Source organism: Lactuca virosa, chromosome 1, assembly GCF_052849685.1.
Source record: "Lactuca virosa cultivar CGN04683 chromosome 1, Lactuca_virosa_CGN04683_v6, whole genome shotgun sequence".
Lineage (NCBI taxonomy): Eukaryota > Viridiplantae > Streptophyta > Magnoliopsida > Asterales > Asteraceae > Lactuca > Lactuca virosa.
In genome coordinates, this window is record NC_136426.1 from 108,433,784 (window position 1) to 108,457,519 (window position 23,736).

At 36.0% G+C, this 23,736-nt stretch overlaps 3 protein-coding genes across 3 annotated transcripts; 2 read left to right on the top strand and 1 right to left on the bottom strand.

Annotated features, from left to right (window-relative positions):
* Window positions 1-2,695: 2,695 nt before the first annotated feature.
* LOC145118917 (receptor-like protein 6) lies at window positions 2,696-4,756 on the top strand. The gene is made up of 2 exons (XM_079054577.1): window positions 2,696-3,599; window positions 3,660-4,756. The coding sequence occupies exons 1-2, from the start codon at window positions 2,696-2,698 to the stop codon at window positions 4,754-4,756; spliced, it is 2,001 nt and encodes a 666-aa protein (XP_078910703.1).
* A 4,493-nt stretch (window positions 4,757-9,249) lies between these two features.
* On the top strand, window positions 9,250-11,829 carry LOC145118936 (receptor-like protein 7). The gene is made up of 2 exons (XM_079054596.1): window positions 9,250-9,300; window positions 9,490-11,829. The coding sequence occupies exons 1-2, from the start codon at window positions 9,250-9,252 to the stop codon at window positions 11,827-11,829; spliced, it is 2,391 nt and encodes a 796-aa protein (XP_078910722.1).
* Window positions 11,830-16,566: 4,737 nt separating this feature from the next.
* On the bottom strand, window positions 16,567-19,097 carry LOC145156118 (lipid phosphate phosphatase delta-like). Its single transcript, XM_079075654.1, has 8 exons — window positions 18,752-19,097; window positions 18,189-18,284; window positions 18,013-18,087; window positions 17,793-17,923; window positions 17,615-17,718; window positions 17,414-17,542; window positions 17,168-17,283; window positions 16,567-17,067 (listed from the first exon to the last, which is right to left on the bottom strand). Exons 1-8 carry the CDS (start codon window positions 18,914-18,916, stop codon window positions 16,657-16,659), a joined length of 1,227 nt encoding a protein of 408 aa, XP_078931780.1. The 5' UTR covers window positions 18,917-19,097; the 3' UTR covers window positions 16,567-16,656.
* Between the last annotated feature and the right edge of the window lie 4,639 nt (window positions 19,098-23,736).

A 23,736-nucleotide genomic window follows, 5' to 3' on the forward strand; every position in this document is an offset into this window, starting at 1 on the left:
GAAACCCCTGCCTTTCCTATGGACACCGCTACTTTCCAAGCCGCAGTTACAGCTGCCGTGATGGCTGCCGTGACAATTGAAACCCAAGATCAAAGGTTTGTTACACTTCTTTACATCAATAAAACACCATTGAAACCCAAGATCAAAGGTGTTTACGGTCCAAGAACACCTTAGACCGTAAACCCTAATAAAGGGGCCAAAGTGGCCCTAGTCCCTTCACAAGCTTTGGAAACTAGTCTAGACTCATTCCTTAATAGGTTTAGGACTTGGAAATGTCAAAAGACCATAAACCGTAAGGGTTTACGGTCGTAAACCCAAGTAGAAATGGTCTAGGGACCGTAAACTCCTCAAAGGAGTGAAATGGTGCCCTAACCTCTTCCAAAGGCTTAACCATCAAGTAGAAATGCTTCTAGGGACTTATAAGCCTTCAAAACACCAAATGGTCAAAGAAGTAGGAGTTTACGGCCGTAAACTCATGGGTTTACGACCGTGAACTCAATAAGTGAGGTCACAAAAACCGTAAACTCAAATAGAGGGTTCCCTTGAACCCTAACCGCAATGGCAATGTCCTACAACACTTAGATGCAATCCTTAGCACTTATAACACTTATATCAGGTGTTTATCATGCCCTAGGATGTCTTAACTTTGTTATTGAGTTGTTTAAAGACTAATTGGTTACATATATGTGATATTATATGTTAACTAGGATCATAGAGTGTGTACAAGCCTTCACTTGACACCTAGCGTCATATACAGTCCGTTCATCCCAACCACTCTCTACAGGTGAGTTCATACCCCTTAATCAATCTTTTAAATGTTTTTAAATGCTTTTATGGGGGGATACAAGTTGAATCATGCTAGTTATTATATCAATCACATGTGATTAATAGCTAGCATACAAATGGATTTACTACACTTTTAGCTGTTTTACCAAACAGATTACTTCAAATGGTTTTTCCAAAACGTTTTTACTTGGTTAAAACTCTTTATCAAACTGTCTTACATACTGAATGCTTCTTTTCAAACTCTGTTACATTTATGTTTCAAACAAAGGTTTTCTTATACTTTACTTTAAACTGTTCTTATGAAACAAACTGTTTTCATATCGTTTTACAAACTGACATCAAGTCATCTTATCTTAGTTACTAAACTTTTCAATGGTTTTACAAAATTTCTTTTATACTTTTATATTGTCAAATGCATGCCTATTTATGTATAGTTATATAAGTAATGTTTAAAGGACTTAGGAAGGCTAGCTCGCTTTATCTCCTTTTCCTCGTTGGGATGTGGTTTTAGGGCATCGGTTATCCGTCCGAAGGTCGTCTAAATATTAGTTATATATCATGTGTACATATATAGTCATAAAAGTTCTATCAGTCAATTCAATACCCTTGGGTAGCAAGGGTATACTTTCATGTTCATACGTACAAGTCATATTACTAGTAAACTACGATAGGCGTAGTTTAGGAAGTTACTAATACTATTACTAGAACAAAGAATCATACAATGAGTCAGTTCATTCATGAGTCATTACTTGCTAGATAGAAAGAGAACACACAATACAGCTAGTACACACAGAACATTACAATACTTGCTAGATAGAAAGAGAACACACAATACAACTAGTACACACAGAACATTACAATACTTGCTAGATAGAAAGAGAACACACAATACAGCTAGTACACACGGAACATACAATACTATACAGAGAGAACATACAGGCTAGACAGAGGGAGAACATACAATACAGCTAGCACACTCATTACATATACATTAGTACAGTTATGTGAGCCACTAAGCGGGGCATGACACTACCTGCCATGACCGTTTTTGTCTCCAGAATCTCCTTAATTGGGGAGCGTATGAGTTTGTGTATAGATCTATACTGGATTGACTATCCTACACCTTGATGCTCGCTACAGTGGGACTTGCAAGTCTACGGGTGCCAAATGTCATTTCTTACGACGTCTTACATCGTCGTTTTACTATTGAGTCGGTAGCAGGATACAGGCCGATCACATGGTACTTTAAATTCCAATAGATTTAAGGTAGTTAGTACGGTTGTAGTTATTTAATACTACACTATAGTACTATTTCATTTTCCCTTTACATTCACTTTGTGAAAATTCACACAATGCACGATAATGTAAAAGCTATATTTTGGATAATGATAGTCAGATTTGGGAAAATACATGCACTTACCAGAGTCGCACACAGATACTAGATGCCTTGGTAGAAGGCTACTTTTAGTAGGAAACATAGGGTTTTCTAGGAGTTCAAAACTTTTACATACTTATACTTCACATACTTACAAATACTTTCTTACAAATACAGACACTAGAATACTTATGATATCACCAGCTTTAAAGCGGATACTCTCTTTCAAAATAACTTGTGTCCTCAGGTCACCAGTAGACAGGTACCGGTGCAACGTTTAGAGAAGATGGAGCTCATTCAAGACTCATCTTTCATTTTGATTTATATTATGGTGTCTATATAATTTGTCAGAACACACTTGTATTAAAATTATACTATTAATGCAATGGATGATGTTGTTGCTTGTTTACTACTATTCATTGTTGTGATACTATACATGACGTCCTCCGCCCCAGAATGTTTCCGCCGTTCTTGGTTTTGGGGTGTGACAGAATTGGATACCCATAGACAATTATAAAACAAAACACCATTTTCATGGCTCCATACATGAATCACCTTAAGTTCTTGCAAACCATCTCCTTTGTATATGTGTTGGTGACAGTGAAGATTGTCGCTGGATCATCTGTAAGCCATGATGAAGAATGCTCAGCCTTGTTTCAGTTTAAGCAAACCATAATTCATCAATATGATGCTGCTTATGGCTCTCAAGTGTTCCATTCTTGGAACACTAGTTTTGAGTGTTGTTCATGGGAGGGGGTGGCATGTAGCAATGACCATGATCAGTACTATGGTCATGTGATCGGTCTTGACTTGAGCGAGAGGTCTCTTTGTGGGCATATCAACTCCAACATCACCCTCTTCAGCCTTGTTCATCTTCAGAGACTCAACCTTTCTGGGAACGACTTTGGTGAATCTGAAATTCCATATGAGATTGCTCGTCTAAAGCAATTAAGAAGCCTTGATCTCTCTTATTCTAGGTTTAGTGGTCAAATCCCGAATGGAATCTCGCAGTTGATGCAATTGTCTTCTTTAGATCCGTCAGGAAATTCACTAAAGCTTCACAATCCTAGCCTTAAGAACATGGTGCAAAACTTAACATGGATTGAAGAACTCCATCTCTACGGGGTTGACATTAGTTCTTCTGTACCTCATTTCTTGGCCAACTTTTCTTTTTTGAAGTCACTCCAACTAAGTCAATGTTTGCTTGTGAATGAATTCCCCGTAGCCATACTTGAGCTACCTAAATTAAAATTTCTTGATTTGGCATTCAATCCCAACCTCACTGGTTCCTTTCCCGAATTTCAAATGAACAACTTACTTGAAGAAGTGATACTATTTTCCACAGGTTTCTTTGGGATTATACCAGAATCCATAAGCTACCTCAAACATTTAACAGTCTTATCCCTTACTGAATGCTCATTCTCGGGGCCCATTCCAGGTTCACTCTCTAACTTGACGTAACTCACTGTCTTGGCTCTTGGTCACAATAAGTTCACAGGCTCAGTTCCTTCACTGGATAGTCTTTTAAAACTCGATGTTTTGGAACTTAATGGTAACAGATTTGAGAAAGGACGCTTTCCAAATTGGCTTAGAAAGCTTACTAAACTTAGTGAACTCTTTTTGTGTAAGATGAACATAAACGATGAAATCCCACCCTTTCTTGCCAACCTAACCAAACTTAGTATGATAGAAATGTGGAAAAATTCTCTTATTGGTCGTATACCATCATGGTTGTTCAACTCCACCCAACTAACAGATTTAGATCTTATGGCTAATCAACTGCAAGGACCAATTCCAAACACATTTTCTAATTTCAAAAGTCTTCAGTCTCTTAACCTAGCTGTAAACAATTTCAGTGGTAGGGTAGAACTCGACATGTTCCTAGGACTCAACAAACTTCAATCATTGTCCTTAGGTTATAACAAGATATCATTAGTACCCACCAACAACTACACCAATACCACTTTACCAGAATTGGAATCGTTAGGACTGTCATCATGCAACTTGAAGGAATTTCCTGCCTTTTTGCGCTTCCAAAATAAAATGGATACCTTACTTCTTGACCAAAACAACATTCATGGCCTGGTACCGGTGTGGATCTGGAACAACAGCCGAGAAACATTAGAGTTGATTAATCTTTCAAACAACTTCATAACTGGCTTTGATCAGCACCCTTATTTTCTCCCATGGACAAATTTAGAAGCAATTTTTATAATTGATAATCAGGTACGAGGACAACTACCAATTCCACCACAAACCACAGTTGTTTATCAAGTCTCATATAATAACCTAACAGGAGAAATACCACCATGGATATGTGAATTGAAATCTCTTCGAAGTTTAGATTTGTCTTTTAACAACATGAGTGGAACACTTCCTTCATGTTTGGGTATCTTATGCAATTCGCTGATGGCTTTGAAGCTGAGAAGAAATAACTTCCACGGCAATATGATGAATGCTTTTTTGACCGGAGGCCCGTTGACACAACTTGATTTAAGCGAAAATAGATTTACGGGTCAGCTGCCAAGATCATTGACAAATTGTACCAATTTAGAGATTCTCTCTCTTGAAGATAACTCTTTTCATGAATACTAGCTAGACAGAAACCCTAATGGGCTAAAGACAAAAAAGGGGCCCATAAACAAGCGGGCTAATAATATAGACTAACATCCCCCCTCAAACTCACAATGCCGCAGCAATAAGCATTGAGAGTTTGTCATATAAGAACCGAAACCGAGAAGCCGATAAAGCCTTCGTAAAAATATCCGCAAGCTACAAAGTTGATGAAACAAATGGAAGCGAAATGGTCCCAAGCTGTAGATGATGACGAGTAAAATGACAATCAATCTCAATGTGCTTCGTCCGCTCATGAAAAACAGAATTCTTCGCAATTTGTATCGCACTTTTATTATCACAATTCAAGGGAGTAGGTGAAGAAATGTAAACTCCCATATCCGCAAGCAGCCACCGTAACCAGATAATCTCGCATGTAGTTACAGCCATAGCACGATATTCAGCCTCCATGGAAGATCTAGAGACAACATCCTGTTTCTTGCTCTTCCATGAAATAAGAGACTCTCCAAGAAATACACAAAATCCAGTGGTAGACTTACGATCATGACGATCACCATCCCAATCAGCATCACTATAGGCACGTAACTCAAGAGAAGATGTCGAGGGAAACAAGAGAGTCTGAAACTGAGTGCCACGAAGATATCTCAGAATACGAAGAACAGCTCCCCAATGAACAGAGGTAGGTGCAGTAACAAACTGACTGACAATATGAACAGCATGAGCAATATCTGGACGAGTGACTGTGAGATAAACCAAACTTCCCACCACAGTACGATAAAGATTCGGATCAGACAAAGGAACACCATCAGTAGGAGAGTATCGAGCATTGGTTTCAAGAGGGGTATCAACAGTCTGATTGTCAGAAAGTCCCGCCCGTGTAAACAAGTCAGATATATATTTAGTCTGGGAAAAAAGGTACCCTTTCTTAGACTGAGCGACCTCAATACCCAAGAAATAACGCAGCAAGCCCAAATCCTTCATAGCAAATCGACGAGCTAGATCATGCTTCAAAGACTCAATACCACCATGGTCATCACCTGTAATAATCATGTCATCCACAAGGACAGAAGGATCCGTCCTGCACTCGAGCATCTAACAAACAGAGCAGAATCGTGATTACTCTGGACAAATCCAAGAGAGGTAATCACTGTGGAAAATTTCTCAAACCAAGCACGAGGGGCTTGCTTGAGCCCATACAAAGCTTTGCGAAGCCGACAAACCTCGCCCGGTCGGTGTTGAATTCCTAGAGGAGGGGTCATATAAACCTCTTCATGAAGGTCACCATTCAAAAAGGCATTCTTGACATCCATTTGAAAGATCTTCCACTGTCGAACGGATGCAACTGCAATCATAGTACGAACTGTCGTCATCTTTGCAACTGGGGCAAATGTCTCCTCATAGTCAAAACCATATTGTTGGGAATACCCTTTTGCTACAAGTCTAGCCTTATATCGTTCAACAGAGCCATCAGCTTTTGTTTTTATCTTGTACACCCAACGACAACCTATCGTATGTTTCCCAGGAGGAAGAGAAACCAAATCCCATGTATGAGTCTGATGAAGAGCAGTGAGTTCTTCAGCCATAGCATTCTGCCAAAGAGGATCTGAAACAGCTTCTCTATATGATTCAGGTTCAGACAGATGATGGATGCTTGCTATAAATGAAGAAAACGGTCCTGAATATGTAGAGTAAGAAAAATCCGGTAGCTTGGTGGACTTGACAGGACGAGAAGATCTCCTGAGGGGTGGTGGAGGAGGAGGATCCTCAACTTCAATAATCGGAGGATCAGGCTCAGGAACAGGTGGAGTCGAGGCACCCTCTGAAGAAGTGGGTGTGTCATGTGCTGAGGGATCATGTGGAATAGATGAGTCTTGAGCCTCTATATCTTCATTAAAAGGATCAATACGCAGAAGATCAGACTTTGTTACATTGTGGGCTGTAGCAGGAATCGAGTAGAAATGAATATGTTCGTAAAAAGTAACGTGCCGAGAAACATATAACTTCTGACTCACAGGATCATAGCAACGGTATCCTTTCTGACCAATCCCATACCCCAAAAATACACAAATAGCAGATTTCGGCCCCAGCTTGTTCCTTTCAACATGAGGACGAAGAACAAAACAAGTACATCCAAAAACTCGTAAAGAAGAGTAGTCTGGTGGATGGCCATATAACTTCTCAAAAGGAGATATTCCTGAATTCAATGAAGTAGGGATACGATTAATCACATACACAGCAGTTAGGACTGCTTCTCCCCAAAAGGCACTAGGGACCTGCGCAGACAGGAGCAATGAGCGGGCAGTCTCAACAATATGACGATGTTTTCGTTCTGCCACACCGTTTTGCTGAGGTGTGTCAGTACACGAAGACTGGTGTATAGTACCATCAGAAGCAAGTAACTGAGTGAAATCATTAGAGGTATATTCACCCCCTAAGTCACACCTGAAGCACTTAATCACAGCCGAATGTTGAGTTTTAACAAGAGCTCTAAAATTGTTGTAAATACCAAAGAAATCAGATCTGCGTTTCATAAGATAAACCCATGTATATCGAGTATAATCATCTATAAAAGATACATAATAGGTTGACCCACCCTTTGTGGATACTGGTGCAGGACCCCACACATCAGAATGAATAATATCAAAAGGAGCAGTAGAATAAGACATACTTTTATTGAAGGGTAAAGCAGAAAATTTTGCTAGTTTGCAACCACTACAATCAGAAATATCACAAGAGTTTAAATGACCCAAAACACCACTAGATGCTAAGAAATTCAACCGTGATACAGACACATGTCCCAAACGAGAATGCCAAAGATAAAACTCAGATGACAAAGGACTCAAACGAAAAGAAGATAAATCAATGCTGGAAGCAGCAACAGCAGATACTTTGAGGACCTCCAAGACATATAGTTCCCCCACCCTACGGCCGATCCCAATCACCTTCTGGGTGTGTTGATCCTGTATAACACAGACAGAATCAGAAAAGAACACCCAGTTACTAGACTTGCATAACTGACTGACTGAGGCAAGGTTCAAAGTAAGTTTGGGAATGTAATAAACATCAGGAAGAGTTATATGAGAAACGGAGACAGACCCAACACCCTCAACTAGCATAGATGTATCACTAGCAGACTTAACAGAAATAGATGACACTTGCGACAAAGAAGTAAATGATAACAAATGAGGAGTCATATGATGGGTTGCACCAGAATCTAAAATCCATAAAGATGAGGGAATACCTGAAGTGTCAGATGAAGAAGGACCAGAATGAGACATAGATGTAGACATGGCAGTGGGATTAGAAGCCAGATACTGTCTAAAGCTCTCAAACACCTTGGGATCCAATGCAGATGGTGGTATATGTCCAACAGATTCTGTGTCAACTGGTGGAACAGCAGCAACAGCAAACTGTGGAGGACGAGGGGTCCATGGAGGAGTACCAGAGGAACGCGACTGATACTTCTGTTGACCAGACCTATTTTGTTGCCCTGACTGAGGTTGACCAGATTTACCCTTGTTGACTAACAATGGACACTGAGCTTTCCAATGATTCTTCTGTTTGCAGAATGCACACTCATCATAAGCGACTCTTGAAGTTTATCGAGATTGACTGGAGGAGACAGCAAGCACAGCAGGAGCGGGAGTATGAGTAGAGGTTGCTTTAAACCCTTTATCTGCATGGGACTTGATACGAGTCTCTTCTGCAATTAACTCATGGACAACTGAATCAACTGAAGGAAGAGGAGAGCGATGAAGAATTGTTCCACGAAGACCTTCAAAATCAGAACGCAAGGCCATCAAGAACTGAACCAAGCGTTGTTCTTCCCTCCTAGCAATGTAAGGCTCAAAATCTTTTAACTCTTTAGATTCAGTAAGAGCCAATTGATCCCAGAGATCAGACATAGCAGCATAGAAATCTTGAATGCTCTGGTCATTCTGTTGAAGGGCACGAATATCATATTCCAATTGGTATTGTTTAGCAAAATTGGACTGAGTATACAGTCTCTCCAAGTGATTCCAAACTTCCTTTGCTGTATCATACTTAGCCAACTGCATACCAATGGACTGAGTAACAGAGTTATTGATCCAAGTAATAACCTTGGAGTTATCAGTCTCCCAAGCATCAAGCAACATATCATAATTCTCAGTTTGAGGCACTGAGGGTTTGGCTTTAGTCCCAGTGACATAGCCCCACATATTCTTCCCACGAAGGAAGTTCTTCATAACGTAACTCCAATACGTATAATTCTTTCCATCCAAACGAGTACTGATTGACTGAAGGGAATCATCCTTTCCAGTCATGTTGATAGTGAATGAATAACCACAATGACAATATAATAATCTGAGAATGAAAGGAGTAACAAACCAGCGGAAGCAATCACTTGAATAACGAATCAACAGCAATTATGAACCAACAGCAGCAACGAACCGACAGCAGCAACGAACCGACAGCAGCAACGAATCAACAGTAGCAACGAATCAACATATAAAAAAAAACAAATACCAGTGATAATGAACGAAAACGGCATGCCACAGATGACTGCTACAAAGACTTCTAACAACGTATCAAACCTCCGCTCTGATACCATGATAACATTGTCATATGATTATATCAAAGAGAAATTACAAGGGTTCTCAGAGAAAAGCATAAAGACTACAAGGAACAAAGCGGATATAAATACTAGCTAGACAGAAACCCTAATGGGCTAAAGACAAAAAAGGGGCCCTTAAACAAGCGGGCTAATAATATAGACTAACACTTCTGTACCTCATTTCTTGGCCAACTTTTCTTTTTTGAAGTCACTCCAGCTAAGTCAATGTTTGCTTGCGAATGAATTCACCGCAGCCATACTTGAGCTGCCAAAGTTGCAAGTTCTTAATTTGGAAGACAATACCAACCTCACTGGTTCCTTTCCAGAATTTCATGGCAAAAGCTTACTAAAAGCGGTGATATTAGATGGCACAGGTTTCTTTGGGATTATACCAGAATCCATAAGCCACCTCAAGCATTTAACAGTCTTGTCCCTTAATGATTGCTATTTTGTGGGGAGGATTCCACGTTCACTCTCTAACTTGACGCAACTCACTTACTTGGCTCTTGGTGTCAACAAGTTCACAGGCTCAGTTCCTTCGTTGGTAAGTCTTTCGAAACTCGAGGTTTTGCAACTTAGTGGTAATAAATTTGAGAAAGGATGCTTTCCCAATTGGCTTGGAAAGTTGACTGAACTTAGTGAACTCTATTTTTCCTATATGAACATAAACAGCCAACTCCCACTCTTTCTTGTCAACCTAACCAAACTCAGCGAGCTACATTTAGGGAAAAATTCTCTTACTGGTCGTATACCATCCTGGTTGTTCAACTTCACCCAACTAACAAAATTGGATCTTCACATGAATCAATTGCACGGACCAACTCCAAACACATTTTCCATCTTCAAAAGTCTTGAGTTTCTTGACCTAGGTTCAAACAATTTCAATGGTAGGGTAGAACTGGACATGTTTCTAGGACTCAACAAGCTCCAAACACTCTCGTTAGGTTATAACAAGATATCATTAGTAGTCCCCAACAACTACACCAATACCAGTTTACCAGAATTGGATTGGTTAGGACTGTCATTATGCAACTTGAAGGAATTTCCTGCCTTTTTGCGCTTCCAAAATAAACTGCATACCTTACTTCTTGACTACAACAAAATTGATGGCCCAGTACCGGTGTGGATTTGGAACAACAGCCGGGAAACACTAAAGTTGATTGACCTTTCAGGCAACTCCATCACTGGCTTTGATCAGCATCCTCATTTTCTCCCATGGACAAATTTACAAGCATTTTTTATGGACAATAATCAGCTACGAGGACAACTACCACTTCCATCACAAACCACAAGTATTTATGCTATCACACAGAATAATCTGACAGGTGAAATACCAGCATCGATATGTGAATTGAAATCTCTTCAACTGTTAGATTTATCTTTTAACAACATGAGCGGAACACTTCCTTCATGTTTGGGTATCTTAAGCAATTCCTTGATGTATTTGAATCTGAAACACAATAACTTCCACGGAAAAATTATGAACACTTTTACGCTTGGAAGTATGTTGACAGAACTTGATTTGAGCGAAAATAGATTTACGAGTCAACTGCCAAGATCATTGACAAATTGTACAAATTTAGAGATTCTATCTCTTGAAGACAACTCTTTTCATGACGCCTTTCCTTCTTGGTTGGGAAGTCTTGCGGAGCTACAAGTTCTAGTTTTGCGGTCCAACAATTTTTATGGTCCAATTCAAGGTTCCTCACAGTTCCCTAAGTTGCGGATCATAGACTTCTCTAACAACAATTTCAGTGGTCAGTTGCACCAAAACTTCTTTCTAACATGGCATGTCATGAGCTATGAAAATCTTGGTGTATCATCTGTTATGAAATCAGGAATATCCTCCAAAAGTGTCTTTACAAATGTAACATACTCAGTGACATTAATACACAAAGGTGTCAGAACAGAGTACGACCAGATTTTAACCATAGATATGGCTATTGATCTCTCTTGTAACAATTTTGAAGGAGAGATCCCGCAATCACTCCAAGATCTTCGAGGGCTTCAAGCACTCAATCTTTCCAACAATCGTTTTACTGGACGTGTCATGCCATCTTTGGGTAACCTAAAGAATCTTGAAGCTTTGGATCTCTCTCGAAACGAACTATCCGGGGAAATTCCTCAACAGTTGGTGCAACTTGGCTTCCTTGCCATTTTCAATTTGTCATTCAACCATCTTCAAGGGCGTATCCCACAAGGAAAACAGTTTGATACATTCGATAAGAGTTCTTACATAGGGAATCCCCGACTATATGGACGACCTTTATCTAAGGAAGGTCAAGATTTAAAGGTGCCGAGCGTTCCACCAACAAGCAATGTGTCTGAGTCTCTCTTCCCGAGTGAAATAACTGATTGGATCTTTGTATTATGTGGAGTTGGAAGTGGGCTGGTTGTTGGGGTTGTTATTGGAAACTTTTTATATGAAAGGTATAGTGATCGGTTCACAAAGAGGAAGGACAGATGGGTAAGGCCACTTCGTAACACGAGGAGAAACTAAGGTACAATAATTCGTTAAATATTATTACAAGTTTGTATCGATATTTCAAGATGATAATTAGTTGTGCATATGTTGTCTCAACCAAATCGAAAATGTTTCTGCATGCCATCTAAAAAGGTATAATGCTTTTATATTTTTTCAACAAAAACCTTTTTTATTTTCACTTGGATATCTTACATGTCGAGTCAAGTAGGTAATGTTTGTCTATGTTTTAAGCATGGTATTCTCTTATAGTAAGTTCGTCATGATATTAAATCTTAGTTTTGAAAGTTATGTTATAGTACATGACTAAAGTAGTACTTTTTCTATAACCAATATTATAACCCGGTTTTTAGATGCTCATTTTACTATTGCGGATGCAGTACTATTTTCAATTGATAGAAAACCATAAACTTACCATCATTGAACCTAACTTAGCATGTATCTCAGGAGGTGTCATAGCTTGAAGTTTGAAGGGTAACGAGAAGGCGTAGAAGACCTTCAAGGAATTTAGCATGGTGTGTATTAAGTTTAAATTAGTGTTCATTTCAATTGGATTTTCCTTAAGTAGACTGTCATCGTAAGATTTTTGATGTATCATATATTTTCACTTTCATCGTTTAAGTTTATCATTTATTGTGGCATGATCGTACACTCTTATCGAAACTATTGGTTAGTAGTCGCAACTTCAAATTTTGGGTTGTGATACTACGAGTTTCATATATATTAAACTTTTAAATAAAATAAGTGAATGCCATTGTTAGTATTAAATACAAAATTTCTTTTATTACCAATAAATTACTACAACTTTACAACGCAAAAATACAACTTTACAATGAAAAAAATGTAACTTTCAAGTTTTGGAAAGTTACTCAGTTTCATCCCCAATTTTAACACCAGCTCAAAAAGATACATAAATTAAAATGTTTCAATGCAAAAATAATAATAATTATTAGGGAGGAGGGAGTCATTCCCTCCCAACCCACCGAACTCATTGTCACATCAGTTTTTCTTTTTTATTTTTCTTCATCTTTCTCAACCCACAACACACAGAAATCTTATCTTTCTCAACCCACGGTGTTATAATATGTTTTCTAGAAAATAAGTTATCTAGAACTCAAGGTTCTCAAAAACTCATCATAACTTTGTCATGACGCGTCATGGTTCCAAGGTTTATACTTGTCACCAAGCTTTAACAAATTGTCGTCTTAAGTCATATATGCATATAAAAATGAATAATAGTAGAAAATACATATAAAATTTTTAACTACATATAAAATTGTCGCCTTAAGTCACGTTTTACAAACGACGTGGCTCGCCAAGAATCGTAAAAACTTAAGATTTGACACTGCTGCCAAGTCACGCCTTACGCTATTTAGAACATTGCTAAAACTTTATAATCTAGCTGATTAAAACTAATATTTAATAAAAATTGTGTACAAATATAAAATGGCATAACATGGTATTTAGAATAATTATTCGATATTATAAAACAAAGACATAATACATTAAATAAGATTAAAGTAAATACATTAATAATAGTTCTTTTATTATTTATATTTAACTGAATTTCTTGCATCCCATATCACATTTGAAATATTATCACAATTTTCTCGCATATAATGGCTTGACTCTCGAATGATTAAATCTTGAAGGGTAAAATGACAACAATGCCCTACAAACTTTTTGGGGTTTACCCGTTGAGTCCCTAATGTTTTTATCGAGCTTTATGGGTCCCTAAACTATTATATGACCTGCTCTTTTAGTCTCTGTCAACCTGTAATAGTCGGTTCAATGACCTTTTAGACCAAGAAAACTCACATTGTGCCCCTATAAAGCCAACAAAATTAAGTTCAATGATCAATTCGTACCAAAAAAACTCTCATTTTCTTCCAAAGTCGATTCACACTCAATTCGAAGAAAAAAAGAGATTAACTCTCGTTTTTCCTATGAACATCATCAAACCCACACATCCTTCTCAACATTGTATCCATTAAACTTGCAACTCGGAGGAAGAAGGAGAGGTAGCTTGTGCAATTTTGAACTGAGAAGAAGAAATGAGAGGGTCAATTCCATGAAGAGTTGAAATCGAATCAAAGAAAATAGTGGAATGGGGTTGTAATCGAGAATCGATTAGAAGGGGAAGAGGGTTGTGATCTTTGGTGAGTGTGTGTGACGATCGAGGGTGAAGACAGAAAGAAAAGCAGCAATCATTTTCTTGGGAGGGTTCGAATTGAGTTTTTTTGGTCTAAAAGGTCACTGATTTTTTTTTTTTTTGCTTTATAAGGGCACAATGTGAGTTTTTTTGGTCTAAAAGGTCACTGAACCGGCTATTACAGATTGACAGGGATTAAAAGAGAAGATCATATCCTAGTTTAAGGACTCATAAAGTCCTACAAAAACTTTAGGGACTCAACGGATAAACCCTAGAAAGTTCATAGGGCATTTTTGTCATTTTCCCAATCCTGAATGATCATATAGTTTTTCTGTAGCTATGTAATCATTATATTTTAACAATGTTAACATCATATTTATTGAGTTAATCCCTCGAATATTGTTATATGGGTAAATGTCGCCCTTAGCTCATCTATTTGAGTTTTTTTACTAAATTTTGGAATTTTTGTTCAATATTTACCACCTCTTTTTCAACACCCGAAACAAGCATTTTATGCAAATTTGAAGAGATGGGTGTAAAAGATTGAAAACCTTATGAGTATTAGTTGGAAGCACATTGATTGGTGATATTTGATACATGGGTATGGTGCATGATATCCTTTCTGGTCAGGGTATCTTTTGTCTACTATTTAATATTTTCCAATATTAAAAAAATATAAAGAACTTGATGGGTTTTACATGCAATAACGCGGATAAATCCTTAACACTTAAGGGTACATGCAACCTATTAGATCTATGTCATAACACTATTGAAGTAACATTCTATTAAACAACAAGAACACTATGAACCCTACGTATTTTCGAAATTGACAAATAAGTTAGAAATTACATACCTTTTTTATTGTTGTAGTAAACAATCAAACTTATCATTCCTGAAATACTCTTGGAAGCAAGCACCACAAGTGTCATGTCTCTAATGGTTCACACCCAAACCCTGGCAACAAAGGAAACTTGAAGAGAGATGATAGAAGAGACAAAATTTCGGTTATACTCTTGAGGAGTCAAGTGGCCGGAATTTAGAGGCTATGAGACCCTATTTATAGCTGACCGGGAAACCCTAGATAACCCTTACTTGATTAAAATAATAATATCTTAAATCAGGTAATTATCTGGTTTCTTAATTATTTTCAAGGGATATTCTAGAAACCCTAGAATCACTCCAAAAATCGTCCACCTCTTATGAGGAAGGTTCTGAAACCCTTTTGTTCAACTATTGACTAATTACAACTTAGGTCATTGTACTTTTAATGAATCGAATTAATTCTAATTAATTTCTGATTAATTCTTAATTAAATAACAATATTTCTAATTAATATATTATTCTCATAATATATTAAGCAGTCATCTATTTTGTTTTCTAATTAATTTATTAATCGTATAATAAATTAATAAATCAGTTTTTTTCTCTCTTTCTAAAAGTTATAGTAATAATACAAATGATGAGCAAATACCAAATCATTATACTTTCCTGAGCATTAGGAAAATTCACAGAAGGTGTCTCAATTGTATGAACGAACACTTAGGTATCATATGTTGATCCTTCCTACCCGATGGATATAAACGTAATGCAATCTTGTTATAAAAAAGGTTTAAATTACAATATAAAACCGCATGTAAATAAAATATCACAATCATTTACCTTAAAATGAGGCATATATCGACTAAAAGGTGGTATGCATTGAAAATTGAAATGTTGCATCTTTCAATCTAATATACCCATGTTGCAAGACCTATTAACCCTTTTCTATGTTCACATATGGATTCCCACATGTCATTTCTAGCTCGATTGACTGTCTTTCTCTAGAACGTTGTAACCTCTCGGCAACATCACTTCACTGTCAACCAATATTTTCTTTTTGCAAGTATTCACAAAATTGTGTAAATATACTAGCACTCATTCGAAAAGTTCAACACATCAAATTGGATGACCATTCAAGATCTCTTTCATCTCTGTTTCTCCTATTTTATTTGGCATCATACATGACTCCGCGTAAATAATGTGTATTACTTGCTGCTATATTTTCTTCTAGATTACACAATGTTAAAAGTAAAAGAAGTTCAATCCTTTAAGTGTCATCTACATCAAGCCGCAATCATTAGAAGAATTAAAAATCAAATATATAAATGAGTACCAACTACAAAGACATGACGCTACTAAAATTTTAAGTTTTGCAAATAAACAATATTGAATAACATAAAACTAGACAAGTACTGGCATCAATAAGTTTGAAAAGTTCACATTTCGGTCATCACTAAGACATTTGAAGATCATATCGCTATTAGTGGGATCCCAAGACATAAACATTGCATGACACCAAATATATATCCCCACCAACCTCAACATCAAAATTTGCATCTATTCAGTTCATAATAAACATTATCTGATCGATACAAACGCTCTTAAACCTTAATAAATACATTCCCTAAAATAATAATTAAGCGCAAATATGTTCCTTTTTTTTTCCTTTCTGCCTACATACCAAGGGAAAACTTGACAATTTCAGAGCAAAAATACCTCTACTACATGACATACTTATAACAGCATCAATAATATTCCCAATACACACCATCTACCCAATAAAAAAAAAAAAACCAAAGTAGATTATATAATACTAGAACACATTTTATACACATGAAATGTCTCAAAACCTCATCCAATGACAAATAATCACATCACAAGTTGAGTTGATAAAACAAAGAAGGAACAAGATCAACAACAGACCAAGCAAGACCAGCATACTGAACCAATCGGATACCCGTATCAACATCAAACGAATCCTCCCTTCTAAAAAACATCTTTTGTAGATACCCTCCTGAAGGTTTGACTTCATTTGACTTTTTGACCACTGAAGAACCGGTCAAACCTGCAACATAACCAGATGACCTTACAGGTATTCCCAAGGCACTTGCTGTAATCGGTAGAATCCATTTCGCAAGAGCTTTGCTGCAAAACTTCACAAGCAAAATGGTCGGAATGCCGATTCCGATTCTACCACCAAAGGCCGGAATCGCCAATTCCGGTGTGAATAAACGCGATACGTTTTCATGATGGAATTGATTGTAAGTTTGTTGGACTCCGGTTACCTGTACAATAACATAATTATAAATTTGTGTGTAAGGTATAATTATCAATTTGTTTATGAAGAAAATAATGTAAATAAAATAAAAAAAGTTAAATTCTTACAATTCCTAATGCCACTCCAGTGAAGGCCGTGTGATACTCAAAACTTGGAGTTGGATGCTCGGGTGTCGGGTAGGCAAAGAGTAACAAGAAGCTAAGTGCAATCCAAAAGGATGTAACTGTAAAAAAAGGTAAATTGTGAATTTTAATGATTTTGATATAAACATAATCAAATCAATTCGTATCAATATGGAGAGTGATTTTTCAAAATGGAAATAACAATTAACAAAAGTAAACAAGAAAACATACCGTTTTGTCCTAGAGTTACAAAATTGTCGATGTGTTCATGAACACAAAGCCAAAATGCAAGAATTATTAATCCAAGAACAAGGCCACCAATAATGTCGATCACACTATGCATTCCAAGATATATTCTTCCTACAAAAAAAAGAATCAAGTGATGAAAGTAGAGAAGAAAAGGGTATTTTAAGACAAAAATTTGAAACTTACCAAAGCCAATTAGGCCTACAAACAAGCAAACAAACATAAAGGTTGCTACTTGATAGTATGCATCTATATTCTCATTGTATGAGAAGATATAGTGTAAGAGGTACCTAAATATCATGAAGAATGTAAGTTGGTTGCTATTAGGGGTAGAAATGTAAATATGTTGTTATTTGATGCATACCCAGATAGGCAAATTGTGTTGAGAGTGTGAGAAGATGGAAACCCGTATTCCAATGCATTCTCTTTTTCGTCTTTAGTGGCTGTTAGAATTCTTATGGGTGGTGATTTGGGTCTTGGAGCAGATACCATATCCTACAAAATGTTGGAAATTTTGTGAATATGAATAAACCTTTAAAAAGATAAACATTCAAGAACAAAAATGGAAATTATAAAAATTATACCTTTATACAATTCCCTGAATAATCACAGAACGCCATCAAAAGTGTCATTTGTCTTGCCAATTTCCCATGACCACTCTACAACATAAAAACTAACACCAATCATATGTGTAAATGGATATAAATGCTTATTCCTCTTTCAAGAATGGGTTCTTCATATGAATATTAAGAGAATTTACCCAAAATAGCAAGGGAAGAAAGCCAGTATAAAAAGGCACAGAAACAACACAAGATATCCCAGAGAACAAAGCATCCCAAAAACCATGCTGGTATTTCTGAAATAATTCACAAAAAAGTTAAGTGAAAATCAATAATTCTGTACAAAGAACAAGCAAATTTGATGAGACAAGTGATATGGGTGTTAATGAAATGTTTGTGTTGCCCTACATACCCACCAAACTTTATGCGCAGAATTAGTAACCTAACAGAATACTAAGAAAATTCATGATATTAATGACATGGTTTTGTATAAAATGTTCTGAATTTCTTCAGGCATCAGCCGATAGTTTAAGCAAAAGTTGGAAAATCCCAACAAGAGAACTTTTGAGATTAGTGACATCGGTATTTCCGTCTCCGTACAATGCTGTATTCTCCACATACCAAACAGAAATCAGAACAAAAATCGATGGAATTCAGCGTGAATAGAAACAAATATATGAAATTGATGAGATTAGTGAATAGTGATATGGGTTTACGCAAAATCAAACGTTCAATTGTGAAAAGTGAACAAAGAATTGTATACCTGGATCTGAAGAATAGTAGGAGCACCGGTGATTACACGACGAGACACCCATGGCTGTACCGAAGACCTAATCTTCTGGGTGACATTAAACATCGAAGATAAAACGACCCAAGTCAAAACCCCACACAAAAACGACACTTGCCATGTGGGTATCAGGCTCTCCATTTGTGCCTCTGGTTCGTTGTCCCTCCAATTTTACGGAATTGAGGGATCAGAGAGAGCGAATCATGATGATTTTGTAAAATTTGAATTGGGAATTGACCTAACAACTTGGGAATGACCGTAAATGGACTATGACTTCGTTTTGGATTTTGTTGGGGAGAAGATTTCTAGCCAGTCGGCAGCCAATTCAGGAACAGTCCAAAACTCTGGTTTTTTATGCAATGTTTTGCAACTTGGAGCAATTTTTGAATAAAAAAATTGTGTAGATTCGTAACCAATTTAAAGTCATTTTTGTTTATCGGGAGTTTTACTTTTACCTGGTTGATAAAAACTAAAAAAAATAATAATACTAATAATTTCATTTTCTTTTTCAGAAAACATTCTTCTAGTTTATTTTATGAATCTTTAGAATGAAAAACTTTTGATCTTTTATATATATATATATATATATATATATATATATATATATATATATATATATATATATATATATATATATATATATATATATCAAAGAACCAAGGAACCAATCCAAAGCGTTGGAATTTAAAGCGATCAACGGCAAAATGAGGGTTGTAAACTTTTATAATTGACGCACATGTACCGGATTATAACAAAACATACTTCCTTTTTTTCATTTAAAATTTTTTTTAGGCCAAATTTTTTATCGAAAAAAAAAACCGAATATACCGTTGTTCACGATTTTTCGTCCTCTGTCCATAGAGATCCATGATGATATATATAAAACGAACTTTTTTTTTTCGAAAAAAACCCACTTAATTTTCTTAGTTTTTTCAATATTTAAGTTTATTTTTATAAAAAAAAAACTAATTATACCAAAAATATTAATTTTTTGTACTCTATTAATAAACATCAACACCGATTAAAATAAAAAAAATAAAAAAAAAAAAAAAAAAAAAACTCGAACAGTGTAGATTCACACTGTGAATCTAAACTGTAAATATTTTAATTTTTAACATTCACAATATGAAAAATCTCGAACAATTCAGATTCACATTGTGAATCTAAATTACTATTATGCACACTATGAATCTGAGAAGGTTCACAAAAAAAAAAAAAAAAAAAAAAAAAAAAAACCTCGATCAGTATAGATTCACACTGTAAAACTAAACTGTAAATATTTCAAATTTTAACATTCACAATGTGAAAAAGCTCCGATTAGTTCATATGCACACTATGAATCTGACTTATTATTATGCACACTGTGAATCTGAGGAGGTTCACAGTGTGAATCTGAACAGGTTCACAATGTGAATCTGAACAGGTTCACAATGTGAATCTGAACTGAAATATCAGTTTTTTTTAACATTAATATGAATCTATTTTTAAAAAGTACAAAAAATATGAATTTTGATATATTTATTAATTTTTTTATATAAAAAAATAGACCTTAACTTTTTTCATCAAAGAAAATGAAGTGAGTTTTTTTCGGAAAAAAAAAAGTTCGTTTTTTATATATCATCATGGATCTCTATGGAAAGATGACGAAAAATCGTGAACAGCGGTATATTCGGTTTTTTTTTCGATAAAAAACATGGCCTAAAAAAAATTTAAAACGAAAAATAGTGGTGGGTTTTATGTAAATGGTGGATTTTTTGGTATAATCCGATGTGTGTGCGTCCAATGTAAAAATGAACATCTATTTCCTTGGCCGTTGATCGTTATGATTTCCGACGCTTATATATATATATATATATATATATATATATATATATATATATATATATATATATATATATATATATATATATATATATATATATATATATATGGGAAGGCTCATGCAAAAACGCAAATATCATGTGAAAATGAAAACAACCAATAACTATATTACACTTCATTAATCAAATTAATTAAACTAAAAATCCTTTAATTATATTTAAAGGGTATTTGAGTCATTTACAAAATTAATAATTCCCCACTTTTATGATCGGTTATAATTGAAAAGAAGCAGTTTCATAACTTCTCCAGATCATAGATTCAAAAACAATATATTTAATCAATTACTTTTCATCTGCGTTTCAAATATTCAAAAGGCAACCTTGATCTTTCCATCTCTTATTAATCGGCATCATCATATATTCTAAATAAATTATTTTCACCCATTTAATCATCCAAATTATCATCTTTACATTCTTCATCATCATCAACTTCCATCGGATGTTCAAGATCGTCCAAATCCTTTAATTTGTAAGTGATTTGAATTTATATAGTATAAAACATATTAATATATATGTTAAAGATATAAAAGATATATGAAAACAAGCCATCACATTCTTCTGTTCCACAAACGGAAGCTCTTGTTATTTCCAATTACGTTTCAATCATATTAATATAACTATCTTAAATAATAAGTATAAGTATTAATATTGCAGATTCCAAATAATACTTATTTTATTTGTCTAAATAGGATCATAAAGATTTCTAACGACTAAAAGTGATAAATAAAATATTAAATTATGACAATTCACTTTTTTTAACGGCAAAATGTATTAAAAAATATACAAAGCCAGTAGGAAGCTGGGACAGTACAAGAGTTTGATAGGAAAAAAACAAAGATTACATGAGAGGGAAACTAATAACACAAGGTCAACAACACCAAGATCACATAATTTGGGATTAACAGCCCGAGGCCAACCACACCAGGAAGATAACTCTCGAGTCTTGAAAGGGCTAAATGGTAAAATTGTCCAAACAGACCAATGGGGAAGAGGACATCCCCTGAACTTCACCAATTTAGAAATCTCCAGCAAGGACCCATAATGGAAAAAAAAATTCAACCCAAACTCAAGGGCAAAATAGTCAAAAAACATTAATTTAACAACAGGGCATACGAATGTCAGGGAGTTGCTCCAGATAGTGATCCCCCAACACAAAACTTTGAACTTCACTTCACGCGACACCAAGAGGGCTTTACCCCAAAGGCAGCCATTGTAGAAGGAATCTTGAAAAGATCGCTGCAAATCATAGTGGTCAGAGTCAAACCAAACTAGAGAGCATTGAAGAGGGGAGGATTGCAGTAACTTTAGAGAGATTAGTAAAATAGTTGAAAATTTCTACAATAATATCGAGCTCAAGCTATACAGTATTTAATTAAGATTGGAAATTTGTCTACCTAAGCAAAGTGGGTAGAACCTGAAATATCCAGGAAGACTAAGATTAATCAATAAAAGGAGAAATGGCCTGCCATCAAGCCATTTAATGAGGACAGATTCCTGGGAGACATATTGGTCTATCAGCAGGAAGTGGTTCGCCGACACTTGATACACCTCCTTTAGTTGCTTTAACCTTCAATCGATGGATTCTTCTCAACATATGCATTGGATTATTTCTCCTTCCGAAAAAGGTAATTTGCAAGCGAACTCTACACTGTCATAGAAAGGAATCGTGTCAATATGTGTGTGTGTGTGACAGAGAGAGAAGAGAGAAACTTTTGAATGAGAACCAAAATCAAATTTGATGTGGGATTAAGCAAAAATGGTCCTCAATGCCATCACTTTTCAAAACATCGTCATTTAAACAAAGAATCGAGCAAAAACAGTCGCTTGGATGGTGAAGGTGGAGAGAGAGAGAGGGAGAAGAAAAATAGAGCACCGATAAGGGTTTTAGGCAAAAAAAACTGGGACATGTATGGCGGATTACCGGTGTTACTAATGTTGTTGTTCGATGGTGGTGTGTTCTAGTTGCAGTCGTGGTGAATCGATCAATGGTCGGGTTCTCAATGGATGTGGCGTTACTGTACGCAGATTGTGGTGCCAACAGCGGTGGAAGGAGGAAATGATTAGGGGCGGTGGTGATGGCAGCGCTGGTAGTACCATAATGGCGGCTTAGGAGACGGTGGCGGTGGCAGCGATGTTAGCGGCGAATGTGGTGGAAACGGTAGCTTCTTCTTCTTCTGTTATGGTTAAAACATAAGGTTTGTTTGTATTAGGGTTTCTTGAGAGAGATAGCGTATATGAATTGGTAATGAATTAAATGGTTGATGATGGATGAGACAGAGGTTACGGTCATACCCATATAAAAATGAAAAATTACTCAAAAGCCCATAACGATTCAAATGCACTTTATAATGAATTATCAATTATTAATATTAAACAATTTTAGGTGGCACTTCCTTATTCGTTCTTTTCATTTTCACATCATAGATATATTTTCACAGGAACCTACTTCTATATATATATATATATATATATATATATATATATATATATATAGAGAGAGAGAGAGAGAGAGCTAGGTTCAAATGTTTCTAGTAAATCATGACTCTAAATTTATGGTAATTGAGATAAATGAGGGATTTGATTTTAAAATCACCAAAATAAAAGGAGGAAGAACGACCTGCCTTCATCTTCTGCTGCGCTTCTTCACAACCCAACCCTAAATCACGAAAGTCCTCGGACACCACGACCACCACAGCTACAATAAACCCTAAAATCAACATCTGATTATGAAGATTCTAAGTTCAAACGATTCTGAAGATTGGCTGCTAATTAGAATGAAGGATATGATGAAGCAGAATATGATGAATAGGTTTCACAAGCGCAATTCCTCTTCAGCATCGTATGTTGATTTTAAATCAGGCGAAAAACTCGATTTCAAGTTCTCTACCCTTCAAGCTCTTCAGGTAAATCTCTTTCGTTTTTCATACACACAACTGTTATTTGTTCCTCTTTGTCACTTTAGATGGATTGTCAAACGATTCTTCAATTGGTGTTGTTTAATTTAGATTTTCTTTTTTTCTTTATTTGTGATTGAAAGCCAAGCCACACTCACAGTACATAGAAATCTTCACTTGCTGGATG

Coding starts and splice junctions, on each gene's coding strand:
- LOC145118936 (XM_079054596.1), top strand. CDS start 9,250: ATGAACGAAAACGGCATGCCACAGATGACTGCTACAAAGACTTCTAAC. Junction 9,301..9,489: donor CTACAAAGACTTCTAACAAC/GTATCAAACCTC, acceptor CTAATAATATAG/ACTAACACTTCTGTACCTCA.
- LOC145156118 (XM_079075654.1), bottom strand. CDS start 18,916: ATGGAGAGCCTGATACCCACATGGCAAGTGTCGTTTTTGTGTGGGGTT. Junction 18,088..18,188: donor TTCTTCCCTTGCTATTTTGG/GTAAATTCTCTT, acceptor TTTATGTTGTAG/AGTGGTCATGGGAAATTGGC. Junction 17,543..17,614: donor TGTAGGCCTAATTGGCTTTG/GTAAGTTTCAAA, acceptor TTTTTTTTGTAG/GAAGAATATATCTTGGAATG.
- LOC145118917 (XM_079054577.1), top strand. CDS start 2,696: ATGGCTCCATACATGAATCACCTTAAGTTCTTGCAAACCATCTCCTTT. Junction 3,600..3,659: donor ATTCTCGGGGCCCATTCCAG/GTTCACTCTCTA, acceptor ATAAGTTCACAG/GCTCAGTTCCTTCACTGGAT.